This window comes from Trichechus manatus, unplaced genomic scaffold (assembly GCF_000243295.1).
Source record: "Trichechus manatus latirostris isolate Lorelei unplaced genomic scaffold, TriManLat1.0 scaffold00244, whole genome shotgun sequence".
In the NCBI taxonomy this organism is placed as follows: Eukaryota; Metazoa; Chordata; class Mammalia; order Sirenia; family Trichechidae; genus Trichechus; species Trichechus manatus.
The window spans coordinates 1,785,460-1,802,049 of NW_004444180.1; the positions used below are offsets into that span (position 1 = coordinate 1,785,460).

At 48.6% G+C, this 16,590-nt stretch overlaps 1 protein-coding gene across 1 annotated transcript in view; it reads right to left on the reverse strand.

The window, feature by feature from the left end:
- Positions 1 to 14,457: 14,457 nt before the first annotated feature.
- IFITM10 (interferon induced transmembrane protein 10) overlaps positions 14,458 to 16,590 on the reverse strand; it is a 17,215-nt gene continuing 15,082 nt past the window's right edge. Inside the window, exon 2 of the mRNA XM_004389424.1 lies at positions 14,458 to 14,612. Within this exon, the coding sequence (XP_004389481.1) occupies positions 14,463 to 14,612 (150 nt within the window). The 3' untranslated portion in view covers positions 14,458 to 14,462. The remainder of the gene's footprint in view (positions 14,613 to 16,590) is intronic.

Below are 16,590 nucleotides of genomic sequence, written 5' to 3' on the forward strand. Positions count from 1 at the left end.
TCTGTAACTATTAAGGGAATAGAAAGTAAAATTAAAAACTTTTCTGTAATGAAAACTTTAGGCCCATGCGGCTTCACCAGCAGTTATATCAAACATAAAGTAAAAATTAGCACAAATACAGAACTTGCCTAAGTGACATAGACTAACATAATCTCCTACCGACACCCAGCAAGAGTGGTGTGAGGAAGGAGAACGGCAAGTCCAAAACACTCCTGAACAGAGATGCAAAAAAAGCACAGCAAACGTAGCCGTGTTTTTAAATGTTAACACAAAATTAACTTTTATTAGTAACAGATTTATTCCAGGAGTGCGTGGTTGTTTTAATATTAGGAAAACAAGCAAAGAATACAATTTGATAATTTATTAATGGAGGAAAATCATATAAACCAAAAGATGCAGAATATTCAGTATTAATTTATTAAAATAGAGTCATTTCTGCTACAATCCATGTTCATGAAATCAGCTTCAATGCAATTGGTAAATAAGGAAATATCAGCATAGCAAAAGAATTATGCTCATTTAGAGATATTTTTCCTAGCATATTAATGATTTGAAATAATCGAGGTAAGCATTTCCAAAATTCAAAAGGAAGTCTCGGTAGATGTCATGGATTGAATTGTGTTGTAAATCCTGCCTCTATGATGTTAATGAAGTAGGATTAGTGGCAGTTACGTTGATGAGGCAGGACTTAATCTACAAGATTAGGTTGTATTTTAAGTCAATCTCTTTTGAGATATAAAAGAGAGAAGGGAGCGGAGAGACATGGGGACCTCATACCACCAAGAAACAAGAGCCAAGAGAATAGTGTGTCCTTTCGACCTGGGGTCCTTGTGCTGAGAAGCTCCTAGACCAGGGGAAGATTGATGACAAGGTCCTTCCACCAGAGCCCACAGAGAGAGAAAGCCTTCCCCTGGAGATGGCATCCTGAATTAGGATTTATAGCCTCCTAGATTGTGAGAGAATACATTTCTCTCTGTTAAAGACATCCACTTGTGGTATTTCTGTTATAACAGCACTAGGTGACTAAGACAGGAAATATGAAGACCTTAAGGCTTAAAATACTGAGGAGTAAACAGTTTTTAATTCAAGAGTAGCTAGCTGGTCTAGGGCCTTCAAGACTGGTACAATGTCCACCATGTTGAGCTATCTGGGGAAGCTAAGAGTATAAATGAAAAGGCTGGGAAGACATTTTCCTCCGTGTTAAAAAAAAAAAAGTGAAAACGCCTATACTCCGGATTAGATGTTTAAATATGGCGAAATTTGAGATGACTCTTTCTCAGGATCCACTCGTTGAGATAAAAGTCACGAGCCGGCGTTGACTGGGATGCTGGGTGAGAGTGAAGTGGAGACTGAACTTTGCTATTGTTTTTACCTGCTCCTGTCACAAAGTTCTACCGGCTTCGACTAGTCTGCCTCCAAAACCTATTTTCCCATTAGCCCTGTTATTTTTAGCCCGTCCTTTTGCAGAATGTGAAGTTTTTCATATTTCTGGCATCATAGCAAAAATGTCAATATTAGCATACTATGAATAATAGGGAAATTCCTTACACTCATAAAGGATGTCTACAAATACCTAAAGCAAATGCCATACAAAACTGTCCAACTTTGAAAGGTTACTCTTTGAGATAAAGATTATTTAAACAAAAGCTTGCTATGGGAACCTCTGTTTTACATGGCGGCTGAGGTCCTGGAAAAGGAAGCAAGAAAAAAAGGGATAAAATGCCTGTGGATCAGAAGGGGAGAAATGAAACGGGCGTTATTCAGATGATCAGATGTTATAGTTGTCTATGTAGAAAATCCAGAAGAAATTACCAAAAACTCATTAAAATGACCCAAAACCAAAAACTGGCGGCCATGGAATTGATTTCAAATCCTAGCGACTCCGCCCCATAGGGTTTCCAAGGCCACCACCTTTAGGGAAGCAGACTGCCACATCTTTCTCCCAGGGATCGTGCTGGTGGGTTCAAACCACCGACCTTTCAGTTGGCAGCTGAGTGCTTAACCACTGCGCCACCAGGGATCCCCTTAAAATAAAGAATACCTTAAATAAGGATGCTGAATACATGCTCACTCTTTAAATGTCAGTGTATTTCTTTAAGCCAGCAACAAACACCAGAAGAGGAGCTATTTCAAACGATGTCATTTATAGTAGCATGAAAATAAATAAATAGAAATAAATCTAATGAATGGAAGCCAAAAGACAATGGAATCCTGCTTTTAAAACTTTGCAAGGAAAAGATTGCTAATGTAGAAACCTACCAAAACCTAAACCTGTTGCTGTCGAGTCGATTCCAACTCATAGCAACCCTACAGTGAACCCCACAGGACAGAGCAGAACTGCCCCATAGGGTTTCCAAGGTGCAGCTGGTGGATTCGAACTGCCAACCTCTTGGTTAGCAGCTGAACGCTTAAGCACTGTGCCACTGGGGCTCCATAGAATCCTACACTCACTGAAAGTATAATTCAAAAATGAAGGTTAAATAAATAATTTCAGACCAGCAGGCCTGCTACAAGAGACACTTAGGAAGATCATTGGGCTGAAGAAGAATGAGCCCCGATGGAACACGAAACTCCAGAAAAGGGTGCAGACCACTAAAAAGGAAGAATATGCGGGTAAATCCACATTGTTGACAGGAGCGAAGGCACAACCACTGTGGAAAACTCCGGCATTCCCTGCTGAGGTGGGAGATTTGTGTACCTTACAGTCCAGCAATTCCACTCCTTAATATATGCCCAAGACATGCAAAAGAATGTTCATAGAAGTATTATCCATAAATACAAAAACCAGAAAACCCAAAGGCCTGTTAACAGTAAAATGAACAAATAAATAAATCGGGATACATTCATACAGTGGAATATTAGCAATGAAATTCAATGAACCATGTCTACACACAGCAACGTGGATAAATCTCGCATTAAAGAAAGTCAGACATACAGGATTATATGCTGTATGATGGTGCTAAGGAATACATCCATCATCCGTCTGTCAGTCTGTCCTACTATGGTGGCTTGCATGTTGCTGTGATGCTGGAAGCTATGCCACTGGTATTTCAAATACCAGCAGGGTCACCCATGGTGGACTGGTTTCAACAGAGCTAACAGACTAAGGCAGACTAGGAAGAAGAAAAGCCTGGCAGTCAACTTCCAAAAATTAGCTAATGAAAACCTTGTGGATGACAACAGAATATTACGTGACTCACTTGCTTTGGACATGTCATCAGGATGGAGGGATCAGTCGAGGGAGGACATCACGTTGGGTGAAGTACAGGGCCAGCAAGGCCATGGGAGACTCTTGGTGAGAAGGATTGGCACAGTAGCCAAAACCATGGACTTGAACTAGCTGCTGATTGTGAGGATGATACAGGACCAGGTCATGTTTCATTCTGTTGTGCATAATGTGGCCATGAGTCGGAGCTGACTCAGTGGCAGCTAAGAACAACAGAGGATGCATGCTTAGCTGTTAAAAACACATATGAAAACGTAGATATGATCACGGAGTCAGTCAAGATGGCGGGCTCCTTTCAGGAGAGGAGAGGGTGATGGGAGGGGCCACTCAGGGGCTTCAGGAGTATCAGCAGCGGGCATCTTCTTGTTGGTGCTAGTTTTATGAGTGTACGCTTTGTAAGGAAACCCTGGTGGCGTACGGTTAAGTGCTATGGCCGCTAACCAAACGGTCGGCAGTTCAAATCCACCAGGTGCTCCTTGGAAACTCCATGGGGCAGTTCTACTCTGCCCTACAGAGTCGCTATGAGTTGGAATCAACTTCACGCCAATGGGTATGCTTTGTGAAAATCCGCTGAGCTGTCCATTTTGTTTTGTTTTGTTTTGTTTTGCACTTTCTTGAGTGTTAAATTCTACATTTAAAAGTTTTATTTAAGAAATCTTTTATTTCCCACTGACCACGAAGACATTCCATCGTTTTTGGTGAAATGTCATTTGTCAGTCTACCTGTTGCTGCTTTGAAGGTGATCCACCTCTTCTATGGCTGCTCTATTGTTTTTTTTTTTCTCCCTCTTCATCTTTGGTGTTCTGAGGTTTCCCTATGATGTGCATAAAACCCACTGCTGTTGAGCTGGCTCTGACTCATAGCAACCCTATAGGACAGGGTAGAACTGCCCCATAGGGTTTCCAAGGCTGTAATGTGAGGCTGCACCAATGGGCTCAAACATAGCAATGATTGTGAGGATGGCACAGGACCAGGCAATGTTTTATTCTATTGTACAGAGGGTGGCTGTCAGTCAGAACTGACTCAATGGCATCCAACAACAACAATCTTTACGGAAGTAGACTGCCACTTCATTCTTCCACGGAGCAGCTGGTGAGTTTGAACTGCCAACATTCCGGTTAGCAGCCAAGCACTTAACCACTGTGCCACCAGGGCTCCTTTATGATATGTATTGTTTTTGTTAGCTGCCGTTGAATCGGTTCCAACTCATAGCGACCCCGTGTACAACAGAAGGAAACGCTGCCCAGTCCTGCACCATCCTCACAATCGTTGTCATGCTTGAGCTCATTGTTGCAGCCACTGTGTCAACCCATCTCATTGAGGGTCTTCCTCTTTTTCGCTGACCCTCTACTTTACCAAGCATGATGTCCTTCTCAGGGACTGATCCGCCCTGATAACTTGCCCAAATTATGTGAGATGCAGTCTTGCCATCCTTGCTTCTAAGGAGCATTTTGGCTATACTTCTTCCAAGACAAATTTGTTCATTCTTTTGGCAGTCCATGGTATATTCAATATTCTTCACCAACACCATAATTCAAAGGCATCGAGTCTTCTTTGATCTTCCTTAGTCATTGTCCAGCTTTCACATGCATATAAAGCAATTGAAAACACAGTCGCTTGGGTGAGGCACACCTTAGTCCTCAAGGTGACATCTTTCCTTTTCAACACTTTGAAGGGGCCTTTTGCGGCAGATTTGCCCAATGCAATGCGTCTTTTGATTTCTTGACTGCTGCTTCCATGGGTGTTGATTGTGGATCCAAGTAAAATGAAATCCTTGACAACTTCAATCTTTTCTCCATTTATCGTGATGTTTCTTATTGATCCAGTTGTGAGGATTTTTGTTTTCTTTATGTTGAGGTGTAATCCATACTGAAGGCTGTGGTCTTTGATCTTCGTCAGTAAGTGCTTCAAGTGCTCTTCACTTCCAGCAAGCAAGATTGTGTCATCTGTGTATTGCAGGTTGTTAATGAGTCTTCCTCCAATCCTGATGCCCCTTTCTTCTTCTTATAGTCCAGCTTCTCAGATTATTTGCTCAGCATACAGATTGAGTAAGCATGGTGAAAGGATACAACCCTGACGCACACCTTTCCTGACTTTAAACCACGCAGTATCCCCTTGTTCTGTTCAAACAACTGCCTCTTGGTCTATGTACAGGTTCCTCATGAGCACAGTTAAGTGTTCCGGAATTTCCATTCTTTACAATGTTATCCATAGTTTGTTATGATCCACACAGTCAAATGCCTTTGCGTAGTCAATGCAACACAGGTAAACATCTTACTGGTATTCTCTGCTTTCAGCCAGGATCTGTCTGACACCAGCAATGATATCCCTGCTTTCACATCCTCTTCTGAATCCAGCTTGAATTTTTGGCAGTTCCCTGTGGATATACTGCTGCAGCCGCTTTTGAATGATCTTCAGCAAAATTTTACTTGCGTGTGATATTAATGATATGGTTCGATAATTTCCACATTCGGTTGGATCACCTTTCTTTGGAATGGGTACAAATATGGATCTCTTCCAGTTGGTTGGCCAGGTAGCTGTCTTCCAAATGTCTAGGCATAGACGAGTGAGCACTTCCAGCACTGCATCCATTCGTTGAAACATCTCAATCGGTATTCCATCAGTTCCTGGAGCCTTGCTTTTTGCCAATGCCTTCAGTGCAGCTTGGACTTCTTCTAGTACCATCGATTCCTGATCATATGCTACCTCCTGAAATAGTTGAACATTGACTAATTATTTTTGGTATTCTTTTAATGCTTCCTCTCATTTACTATTTTCCCCACAGAATCCTTCAATATTGCAACTCGAGGCTTGAATTTTTTTCTTCAGTTCTTTCAGCTTGAGAAATGCTGAGCACATTCTTCCCTTTCGTTTTTCTAACTTCTGATCTTTGCCCATGTCATTAGAACACTGTCATGGATTGAATTGTGTCCCCCCCAAAACGTGTGTGTCAATTTGACTGGGCCATGATTCCTGGTATTGTGTGATTTTCCTGTATGTTGTAAATCTTGCCTCTATGATGCTAATGAGGGAGGATGGGTGGCAGTTGTGTTCGTGAGGCGGGACTCAATCTATAGGATACCGTGTCCTGAGGCAATCTCTTGAGACATAAAAGACAGAAGTGAGCAGAGAGACATGGGGACCGCATACCACCAAGAAAGCAGTGCCAGGAGCAGAGCGTGTCCTTTGGACCCGGGGTCCCTGTGTGGAGGAGCTCCTAGTCCGGGGGAAGATTGATGAGAAGGCCGACAGAGAGAGAGAAAGCCTTCCCCTGGAGCTGACGCCCTGCGTTTGGGCTTTTAGCCTACTGGACTGTGAAGGAATAAATCTCTGTTAAAGCCATCCACTTGTATTTCTGTTGTAGCAGCACTAGATGACTCAGACAAACACTTTACTTTGTATTCTCGAGCTGCCTTTGAAATCTTCTATTCAGCTCTTTTATCTCATCATTTCTTCCTTTTGCTTTAGCTACTCGATGTTCAAGAGCAAGTTTCAGAGTCTTTTCTGACATCCATTTTGGTTTTTTCTTTCTTTCCTGTTTTTTTAATGACCTCCTGGTTTCTTCATGTATGTTGTCCTTGATGTCATTCCACTGTTGTCCTTGATGTCATTCCACAACTCGCCTGGTCTTCGGTCATTAGTGTTCAACGCGTCAAATCTATTCTTGAGATGGTCTCTAAATTCAGGTGGGATATACTCAAGGTCATACTTTGCTCTCGTGGACTTGTTCTAATTTTCTTCAGCAAGCTGCCACGTATCTGTCAGTGTATCATACTGTGGGGGCTTGTGTGTTGCTGTGATGCTGGAAGCTATGCCACGGGTATTCAAATACCAGCTGGGTCACCCATGGTGGACAGGTTTCAGCTGAGCTGCCAGACTAAGACAGACTAGGAAGAAGGGCCTGGCAATCTACTTCTGAAAAGAATTAGCCAGTGCAAACCTTATGAATAGCAGCAGAGCACTGTCTGATCCAGTGCCGGAAGATGAGCCCCTCAGGTTGGAAGGCACTCAAAATACAACTGGGGAAGAGCTACCTCCTCAGAGTAGAGTCGACTTCAAAGACATGGATGGAGTCAAGCTTTCGGGACCTTCATTTGCTGATGTCACATGACTCGTAATGAGAAGAAACAGCTGCAAACATCCATGAATAATCGGAACGTGGAATGTACAAAGTATGAATCTAGGAAAATTGGAAATTGTCAAAAATGAAATGGAACGCATAAACATTGATATCCTAAGCATTATAGAGCTGAAATGGACTGGTGTTGACCATTTGGAATCAGACAATCCTGTGGTCTGCTATGCTGGGAATGACACTTGAAGAGGAATGGCATCGCGTTCATCGTCAAAAAGAACATTTCTAGATCTATCCTGAAGTATAACCCTGTCAGTGATAGGATAATATCCATACGCCTACAGGGAAGACCAGTTAATATGACTATTATTCAAATTTACACACCAACTACTAAGGTCAAAGATGAAGAAATTGAAGATTTTTACCAACTTCTGCAGCTGAAATTGATCAAATATGCAATGAGGATGCATTGATAATTACTGGTGACTGGAATGCAAAAGTTGGGAACAAAGAAGAAGGATTGGTAGTTGGAAAATGTGGCCTTGGTGATAGAAATGATGCCGGAGATTGCGTGATAGAATTTTGCAAGACCAACGACTTCTTCATTGCAAATACCTCTTTCACCAACATAAACAGCGACTGTATGTGTGGACATTGCCCGATGGAATACACAGGAATCAGATCGACTACATCTGTGGACAGAGACGATGGAAAAGCTCAATATCATCAGTCAGAAGGAGGCCAGGGCTGACTGTGGAACAGACTATCAATTGCTCATATTGTTAATTTATTTACCGTTAATTCTATTGTTTGGACTTCATTGGTCTTCTTGAGTTTGTGGATTGATGTATTCCATCAGCGGTGGGAAATTTTCAGACACTGTCTCTACAACCACCACTTCTGCTTCTTCTATTCTTAGACTCTCTGGCTAGTCTCTCAGGAGTATATATTTTCTGTCCTGGTTGTAAACCATCCCTGAGCCACCCCTTTGGAACCTGCAGCAGGGAGGAGAGGAGTTGCTTGTCCCCTTTTTGTCTCGGAAAAGCTCCTTCTCCTCCCCAGTTCCTCTTATTCTAACATAAAGTGGAATTTCGAAAGTGTCAGTGGGCCCTGTGGATTGCTGGGTGTCAGGGTCATATCCCCACCCATCTGAGCTCATTGTCTCGACTCTTGAGAACAAAAGGACTCCAGGGAGCACAAGGCCCAGATCTCTGTACCCCTTGGTGCAGCTGAGAGCCCACAATTCAGGCAGGAGAGTTTCCAGTGCCCGGAGAAGGGGAGTAGGCGCCACTGCCTGGCCAGAGCAGACAGCGGGCTTGGCAAGTGTATGGGGGCTTGGTCGAGGCTAAATTCTCTGGAGAACTCTGGGCCACTATGGGCAAGGTAGGAGAGGCTGGGGGCTAACTCCATAGCAACCCCTCCCCAAGAACACATTCACACACACTCACATGCACATATACACATGCACACACACACAGAGACACACCCCACATCACACATGCACACCCTCACACACCCCATACACCCCACATCACACACGCACACCCTCACACACCCCATACACACACCCCACATCACACACGCACACCCTCACACACCCCATACACACACCCCACATCACACACACACACCCTCACATACCCCATACACACCACACACACACCCTACATCACACACTCAGGCCCACTCACACATACACTCTGACACACACATTACACACTCATGCACACACACTCTGACACACACATTGCACACATCACACACCACATTCTCTCACACTCACGCCATACACAGCACATTCACACAAACGACTCACACACATTCACACATCATACACACCACACACTCACGATCACTCTGACATTCACACACATACACTCACACATTCTCACACACACTCACGATCACTTATTCACACTCACACAGGCACAGACACTCTCAGCCTTTAGATCCACTTGGCCTCACTCCTGCTAAACTGGACCTTGGACTGGAGGCCACACGACCTGTGGCCAGGGCCCATCTGGGCATTGGGGAGGTGAGAAACCCCAAAACCCACTGCATTCCTGTCGATTCCAAGTCATAGCCACCCCATAGGGTTTCCAAGGCCGCACCTCTTTATGGAAACAGACCGCCCCCTTTCTCCAGTGGAGCTCCTGGTGGTTTTGAATCGCTGACCTTTCAGTGAGCAGTCGAGTGCTTTAACCACTGCGCCGGGGGGGCGAGGACAGAGAAGATCCCGACCCCCAAAAGAGACAGAGGAACGCACACAGAGAAGAGGACAGAGAGCGAGCAGGGCGATCCACTCTTTCATTTGTACAAGTATTTATTGAACGTCCAACACGCGCCAGGCTCCGTCCAAAACCAGGTGAAAATAAGGTGCGGGGGGCACGGTGAGCCCAGAGAGGCCAAGACAGACGGCGGAGCTACCGCCCGCTGAGCACGAGAGCTGGGGGACGCCAGTCGGACCCCACAATGGACACCCCACTGTCGGGGCTGGCCCCTCTGCTTCCAGATGCCGTGGGAGCCGGGGGCCCCCAAGGGGAATCTCCACGTCCCACGCTGCCCAGGAACTGAGACAATATCACAAGGGCTGAGGGTGTCTTTCCTGGCTGGAAGGTGATGGCGCCATTTTTCCGACATCAACCCAGACAGCCTTGGCCAGGTGCAGACACGCCCCAGGGAAGCGGAGGGGCTTCCTGATGCCAGAACTTTTCCTCCCGGTCCTGCCCCCACTGTGGGCACTGGAGCTTTAAGGGAAACGAGCAAAGACACCATTCTCCCCTCTGCTTCCCCCACCCCCAGCCATAAAAAAAGGCTGCTTGGACAGCACGGCCTGCCCAGGTCCCTTGTCCTGGACACTGGGAGCTGGAAGCCAGGCCCCTCTCTTCTGAAGCCCAGCAGCCTCGCCCCATTATATTTTTTTTTGTTTTATTTTCAATGGCTGATTTTTCAGATGTAGATCGCCGGGCCTTTCTTCCGAGGTGCTTCTGGGTGGACTCAAACCTCCAATCTTTTGGTTAGTAGCCAAGGGCTTAACATTTTGTGCCACCAAGGGCCTCGCTGTATCCCAACACTGACTCCTCCAGGAAGCCTCTGGGTGCCCGGCCCCCGAGATGTCTCGGGGTGGTGGGAGTCCCCCTGGGCCTGAAAGGGGGAGTCTTAGGCAGTTCTATGACTTTTCTGGCCTCAGGCCTCAGTAAGCATTAGACATCCCCATCCCCCATCCCCCCATCCCCTCTCCTGGCCCCAGGACTTCGGGAGGTGGCCACTGGGAAAACTCTGCAGCTCCCCGCTGTAAGACGGTGAGGATGCAGCTCCTGGCAACCTTGTAGCAGCCGCCTCCCCCTGCCTGTCTGCCTGCCACCCCCCACCCCACCCCCAATGTCAGCGCCTCCAGCTTCCTGCTCACCCAACCCTGGGCTCTGTGCTTCTGTTCCCGGCCGCCCTGACTCCCAGCCCTCCAGCCTGCGCAGAAATCCTGCTCTCCTGTGCAGGAGCCTGGGTCCACACCGCCAGCATCCTGGCGTCCCAAAGCATATCCCCTCTCCCACCCTTGTCACCAAAGCCCTGGTGGCGCACTGGTTAAGACCTACGGCTGCTAACCAAAAGGTCAGCAGTTTGAATCCACCAGGTGCTCCTCGGAAACCCTATGGGGCAGTCCTGCTCTCTCCTGTAGGGTCGCTATGCCTCAGAATCGACTTGACGGCGATGGGTATGGGTTTACCCTTGTCACCAGTGTGTCCCAACCACCAGGCCTTTCCCAGCATTCAAGGCAAGTTCTGACACCCAGCCCAAGGTCTCCCTCTCCATTCCAAACCCTGGGCCAGTGTCCACGTGGGTGGCACCCCACCCCATTTCTTGACACTCTCCTCTTGAAAGCACTTTCCCAGACTTCCCCAAAAAAACCAAGCCCGTTGCCGTCAAGTCGATTCTGACTCATGGCGACCCCGTGTGTTATACAGTAGAACCGCCCCACAGGGTATTCTAGGCTGTAATCTTTACGAAAGCAGATCACCAGCCCTTTCTTCTGTTGCACCGATGGGTGGGTCCAAACTGCCAACCTTTAGTGCTGTTGTTAGTTGCTGACCTGTCGACTCCAACTCACGGGGACCCCATGCGTGTCAGAGTGGAACTGCCCCATAGGGTACTCTAGGCTGTAATCTTTATGGAAGCTGATTGCCAGGCCTTTCTTCTGCAGCACCAATAGGTGGGGTAGAACCGCCGACCTCCAGGTTGGTAGGTGAGCACGTAACGCTTGTACCACCCAGGAACATTTTCCAGGCCCAGGGGTCGACAGTCACCCAGCACTGCTGCCCGTGAAATCCCTGACCGCCCTCCCCCACCCCCACATAGCTCACTCCAGGTCCCAGCCCCTGAGCCCCTCTGCTTTCTCAGACAGCTCAGACTCCCCGTCTTTCTCCAAGGCCCACCCCTCCAGCTTACCGTCTCCTGGACGCCTTTATCAAGCCTCCTCCACACAGACGCCTGCAGGCAGCTGAGCGCAGCTCCAGAGAGCCACATACCGCTAGAAAGTCACAGCCACCGAGCTCAGCGGGACCTCCACACCACCCCAAATCCGCCGGCACGGCCCCAATAACACACGTTTGTCCCCGCTGTCCCGGGTGGTGACCAAGTATCTCACACACACCCCCCCGCCCCCGTGCCTCTCAGCACAGCCCCGCCTCCTGTCCGCAGGGCAATACACAAGAGGTCCGAGAGGATCCCCCAACTCCTGCCCACATCCACACCCCTCCGTCCCCTGCAGGGGAAGGGGCTTCCCCGTCCTGTCTGAGCCTGACCCATCGACTCCCTGCTCCCCGCAAACCTCGCTCCTTCCTCACCACTTCTGTTGTCTCTGCCTTCACTGCTGCCTCCCGTCTGCTTCTCGGACCCCACAGAATCAGCTGCCGTTGAGTCTGACTCGTGGTGACCCCATGTGTGTCAGAGTAGAACTAGGCTCCACGGGGTTTTCAACGGTCGAGTTTTCGGAAGTAGATCACCAGGCCTTTCTTCCAACGTACCTCCGGGTAGACTCCAACCTTTTGGTTAGCAGCTGAGCCCACTCACCTTCTGCACCCCCCAGGGACTTCTGGTTCCTCCCATTACCCCTGAAATACACACTCTACACGCAACACCCTTCTGCAACTATTTCCTCTCTTCTCACTTCACAGGCGGCTTTTAACACCCACTTCATTTCCTCCACCCCCACCGCTTATTCCTCTTACCTGTCTTCTACGCACACCTCTCCACCAAAATTACTTCCACGCAGGCACCAAGGACCTCCATACCCCTAGATCCAGTGGACGCTTTTGGCCATGCTCTCTCCAAGCGCATCCCCCACAACCCCTCACTCCCCTGGCCCTCCTCCCACTCCCCTTGGGCCTCTCTGCATCTCAGGCCTTCCCATCATGGGGTGGTCCTCCGGCTTCTGGGTGGTCCCCCTCTGCTCAGGCCACCCAGCTCCCGGTAGAGCCTGCAAAGCCAAGGTTCTTCTCATGACTGCCCGGGGGTCTGGGAGGGTCTCGCGCTCAGCATCCTCTCCCTCCCGCTTCCATCTCAGCACACAACCTGTCCACCTCCCAGATGTCTGAGGTGGGGGAGCAGGAGTCGTTCCTGGCTTCTCCCTCGCTTCACTGCCCCGTCCGGTCCCTCACCAAATTCTGGCGATTCCGTCCCCTTGCCGCCTGCCAAATGCCTCCTCGCCGGCCCTCACCGGCCTCCATCCACGCCTCTTCTTGCTACAGACTCTGCCTCTCCTGCCCCTTCAGAAGCCAGCTTCACAATCGGCTTTTCACACTCAGTGACGATCCAGACTGTGGTCTCCAAAGCCTGCGACGCTGCAGCAGCCCTCGGGATGGCAAAGCTTGCGTGCCTTGATTGGGTTACAAAGTCCATTCTACCGGAGCTGCACAGAATGTCCTGGCTCCCAGACAAGCCTCACACTCAGGGGGCGGCACAGGCCGTCTCCCCTCCCCGACCCTCTCTGCCTCTCCTCTTTGACTGGCTAGCTCTGGCTCATCCTTCAGCGGACTTCCCTGATCCCAGGTGAGTCAGGACTGTCCACCTGTGTCCCCATGAGGCCCTGGCTGCCACCTGCCCGCACCATGAGCTCCATGGGGTGAGCTCGTCCTGCTCCCCGGAGCTGGCACTGCCACCATGTGCCCACACAAGGCTCAGGGCCAGACGGGGCGTTTCTCTTCCTTGATCTTCACAGCACTATGAGGACTCGGAAGGTCGTCTCCCCATTTTTTAGATCAGGAATGGGCTTGAGGGAGGGGATGGAGGCCGCCCCAGGCTCCCAGGGCACTCCAGGATGGGCAGAAACCAGGCCAGAGCTCTGCCTTCACTGCCCCAGGCTCCCCCTGCCCCGTCCAGGATGAATCCGGTCGGCCAGCTCTACCTTCCAGCCCAGGTGGCGGCTGGGCTCATGCTGCCCACCTCCACTGCCTTCCAAGGAAGCTGTCAGATGCTCCAGGCACTCATGCTTGGGACATTCTCCCCCAGCGGCCTCCCCAGACACCCCTTGTATAGCAGTCAGAAGATCCCCAGGGCTACGATATCAGCTCTGCTCTGCCAAGTGAGCCGCGATGCACCCCTGGGGCCCTGCCCCACCAGACAGTGCTGGAACAAGGCTCCCACGGCTCCAAATTTCCCTCCATGCCCTGTGCAGGGCAGGGGACAGAGGCTGGGCAGGAGATGGGCAGGAATTTTATTGAAAGTTCACAGATACAAGAGCTCTGAGCAGGATCACAGCTTGGAGGAGACAGGGGTGGGGGAGGACAGATTGAGTCCCCAGATGCTGGCAGCCTCCCATACTGGGAAGCTCCAATGTAAGCCCTTCTTGCTGGGTGTCAGGGGTCTAGGGGAAGGGGCATGGGGGGCAGGGGCAGCCATTAGAACCTGGGGTGGGGGAGCAGCAGCATGAGGACAGACCCAAGGAAAAGGGACAGAACTGGGACCCCAGGAACAGGCAGGGGCAGAGGGCCAGGAGCAGAGAGGGCAGGCTGGGGGACACTCACTGCCCCCTCGTTGGACTTAGCTTCTGATGGCCTCTCTGCCCACTTCACAGCCTTGGGTCGGCCCCAGAGCAGGTGCCCTGCTCCGTCCCAGCTTCACTGTGTCCTGCGCCTCCTGGATCGGGAACCACCATCTCTCAGGGCCTCAGTAGTCAGTGAGTGGGTACCGCAGGAAGATGAAGAGGAGAATGATGCAGGAGGCAGCCAGGGCGGAGCTGGTGATGTTGAACAGCCGGGCGGTCTTGGCGTCCTCCACAGCCCCATTCAGGTCATTGAGAAGCTTCTTGTCGCGAACCTGCAGCCAGGGTGGAGGGTGTGAGAGGGAGCAGTCGGGAGGGCGTGAGAGCAGAGAGCCTGTTAGATGGTGGGGCTGCATGGATGTCAACCTCCTGGGTGTTTACAGCTGCACCGTAGTTCTGCAAGAGAATGCCTTCACCCTGGGGAGACTCTCACTGAAGTATGGAGGGGCACGGGGCAGTTCATAAAATAAATAATAGGTATTTATAGAGAGAGAGAAGGAAAAGTGAATATGGTAAACTGCGGACATTTGGGGACATCCGGGTGAAGGGTGGGAGTCCCTTGGTGGTGCAAACCATTAATGTTTTCCACTGCTAACTGTAAGGTTGGTGCCTCAGAAGAAAGGCCTGGCAACTACTTCCAGAAAATGGTTCATCGGAAACCCTATGGAGCACAGTTCCTACTCTGACACATACGGGGTCACCATGAGTTGGAGTTGACTTGACAGGAACTAGTGGTAGTGGTGGGTGAAGGGTATACAGGGATTCTTTGTATTTTGGTTGTTTTTTTGCAACTTTTGTGTAAGTCAGAAATTATTTAATATAAAAGAAGTTGGTTCTTGGGGCCTTTATGTGATTGGAGGGTGGGCAACACAAATGCGTCCTAATTATGATTAATCCCACCTAGTTTAAAATTTCAACGGGCGGCTTGAGAAGACAAAGTAAAGTATTATAGTGACATGTGCAAAGACCTGGAGATAGAAAACCAAAAGGGAAGAACATGCTCAGCATTTCTCAAGCTGAAAGAACTGAAGAAAAAATTCAAGCCTCAAGTTGCAATATTGAAGCACTCTATGGGGAAAATATTAAATGACGCAAGAAGCATCAAAAGAAGATGGAAGGAATATACAGAGTCACTATACCCAAAAGAACTGGTTGACGTCCACCTATTTCAGGAGGCAGCATATGATCAGGAGCTGATGGTACTGAAGGAAGAAGTCCAAGCTGCACTGAAGACATTGGTGAAAAACAAGGCTTCAGGAATTGTTGGAATACCAGTTGAGATGTTTCAACAAACGGATGCAGCACTGGAGGTGCTCACTCGTCTATGCCAAGAAATTTGGAAGACAGCTACCTGGCCAACCGACTGGAAGAGATCCATTTTTGTGCCCATTCAGAAGAAAGGTGATCCAACTGAATGCGGAAATTATCTAACAATATCATTAATATCACACACAAGTAAAACTTTGCTGAAGATCATTCAAAAGTGGTTGCAGCAGTATATCAACAGGGAACTGCCAGAAATTCAAGCTGGATTCAGAAGAGGACTTGGAACAAGTTATATCACTGCTGATGTCAGATGGATCTTGGCTGAAAGCAGAGAATACCAGAAAGATGTTTACCTGTGTTTGACTATGCAAAGGCATTCGACTGTGTGGATCATAACAAATTATGGATAACACTGCAAAGTACGGGAATTCCAGAACACTTAATTGTGCTCATGAGGAACCTGTACATAGATCAAGAGGCAGTCCTTCGAACAGAACAAGGGGATACTGTGTGGTTTAAAGTCAGGAAAGGTGTGCATCGGGGTTGTATCCTTTCACCATACTTATTCAGTCTGTATGCTGAGCAAATAATCTGAGAAGCTGGACTACAGGAAGAAGAATGGGGCATCAGGATTGGAGGAAGACTCATTAATAACCTGTGTTGTACAGATGACACAACCTTGCTTGCTGAAAGTGAAGACGATTTGAAGCACCTACTGATGAAGATCAAGGACTACAGTCTTCAGTATGGATTACACCTCAACATAAAGAAAACAAAAATCCTCACAACTGGGGACCATGGTCTCGGGGAACATCTAGCTCAATTGGCGTAACACAGTTGATAAAGACAATGTTCTACATTCTACCTTGGTGAGTAGTGTCTGGGGCCTTAAAAGCCTGTGAGCAGCCATCTAAGATACTCCACTGGTCTCATCCCTTCGGGAGCAAGGGAGAATGAAGAGAACAGGATACAAGGAAAAGATTAGTC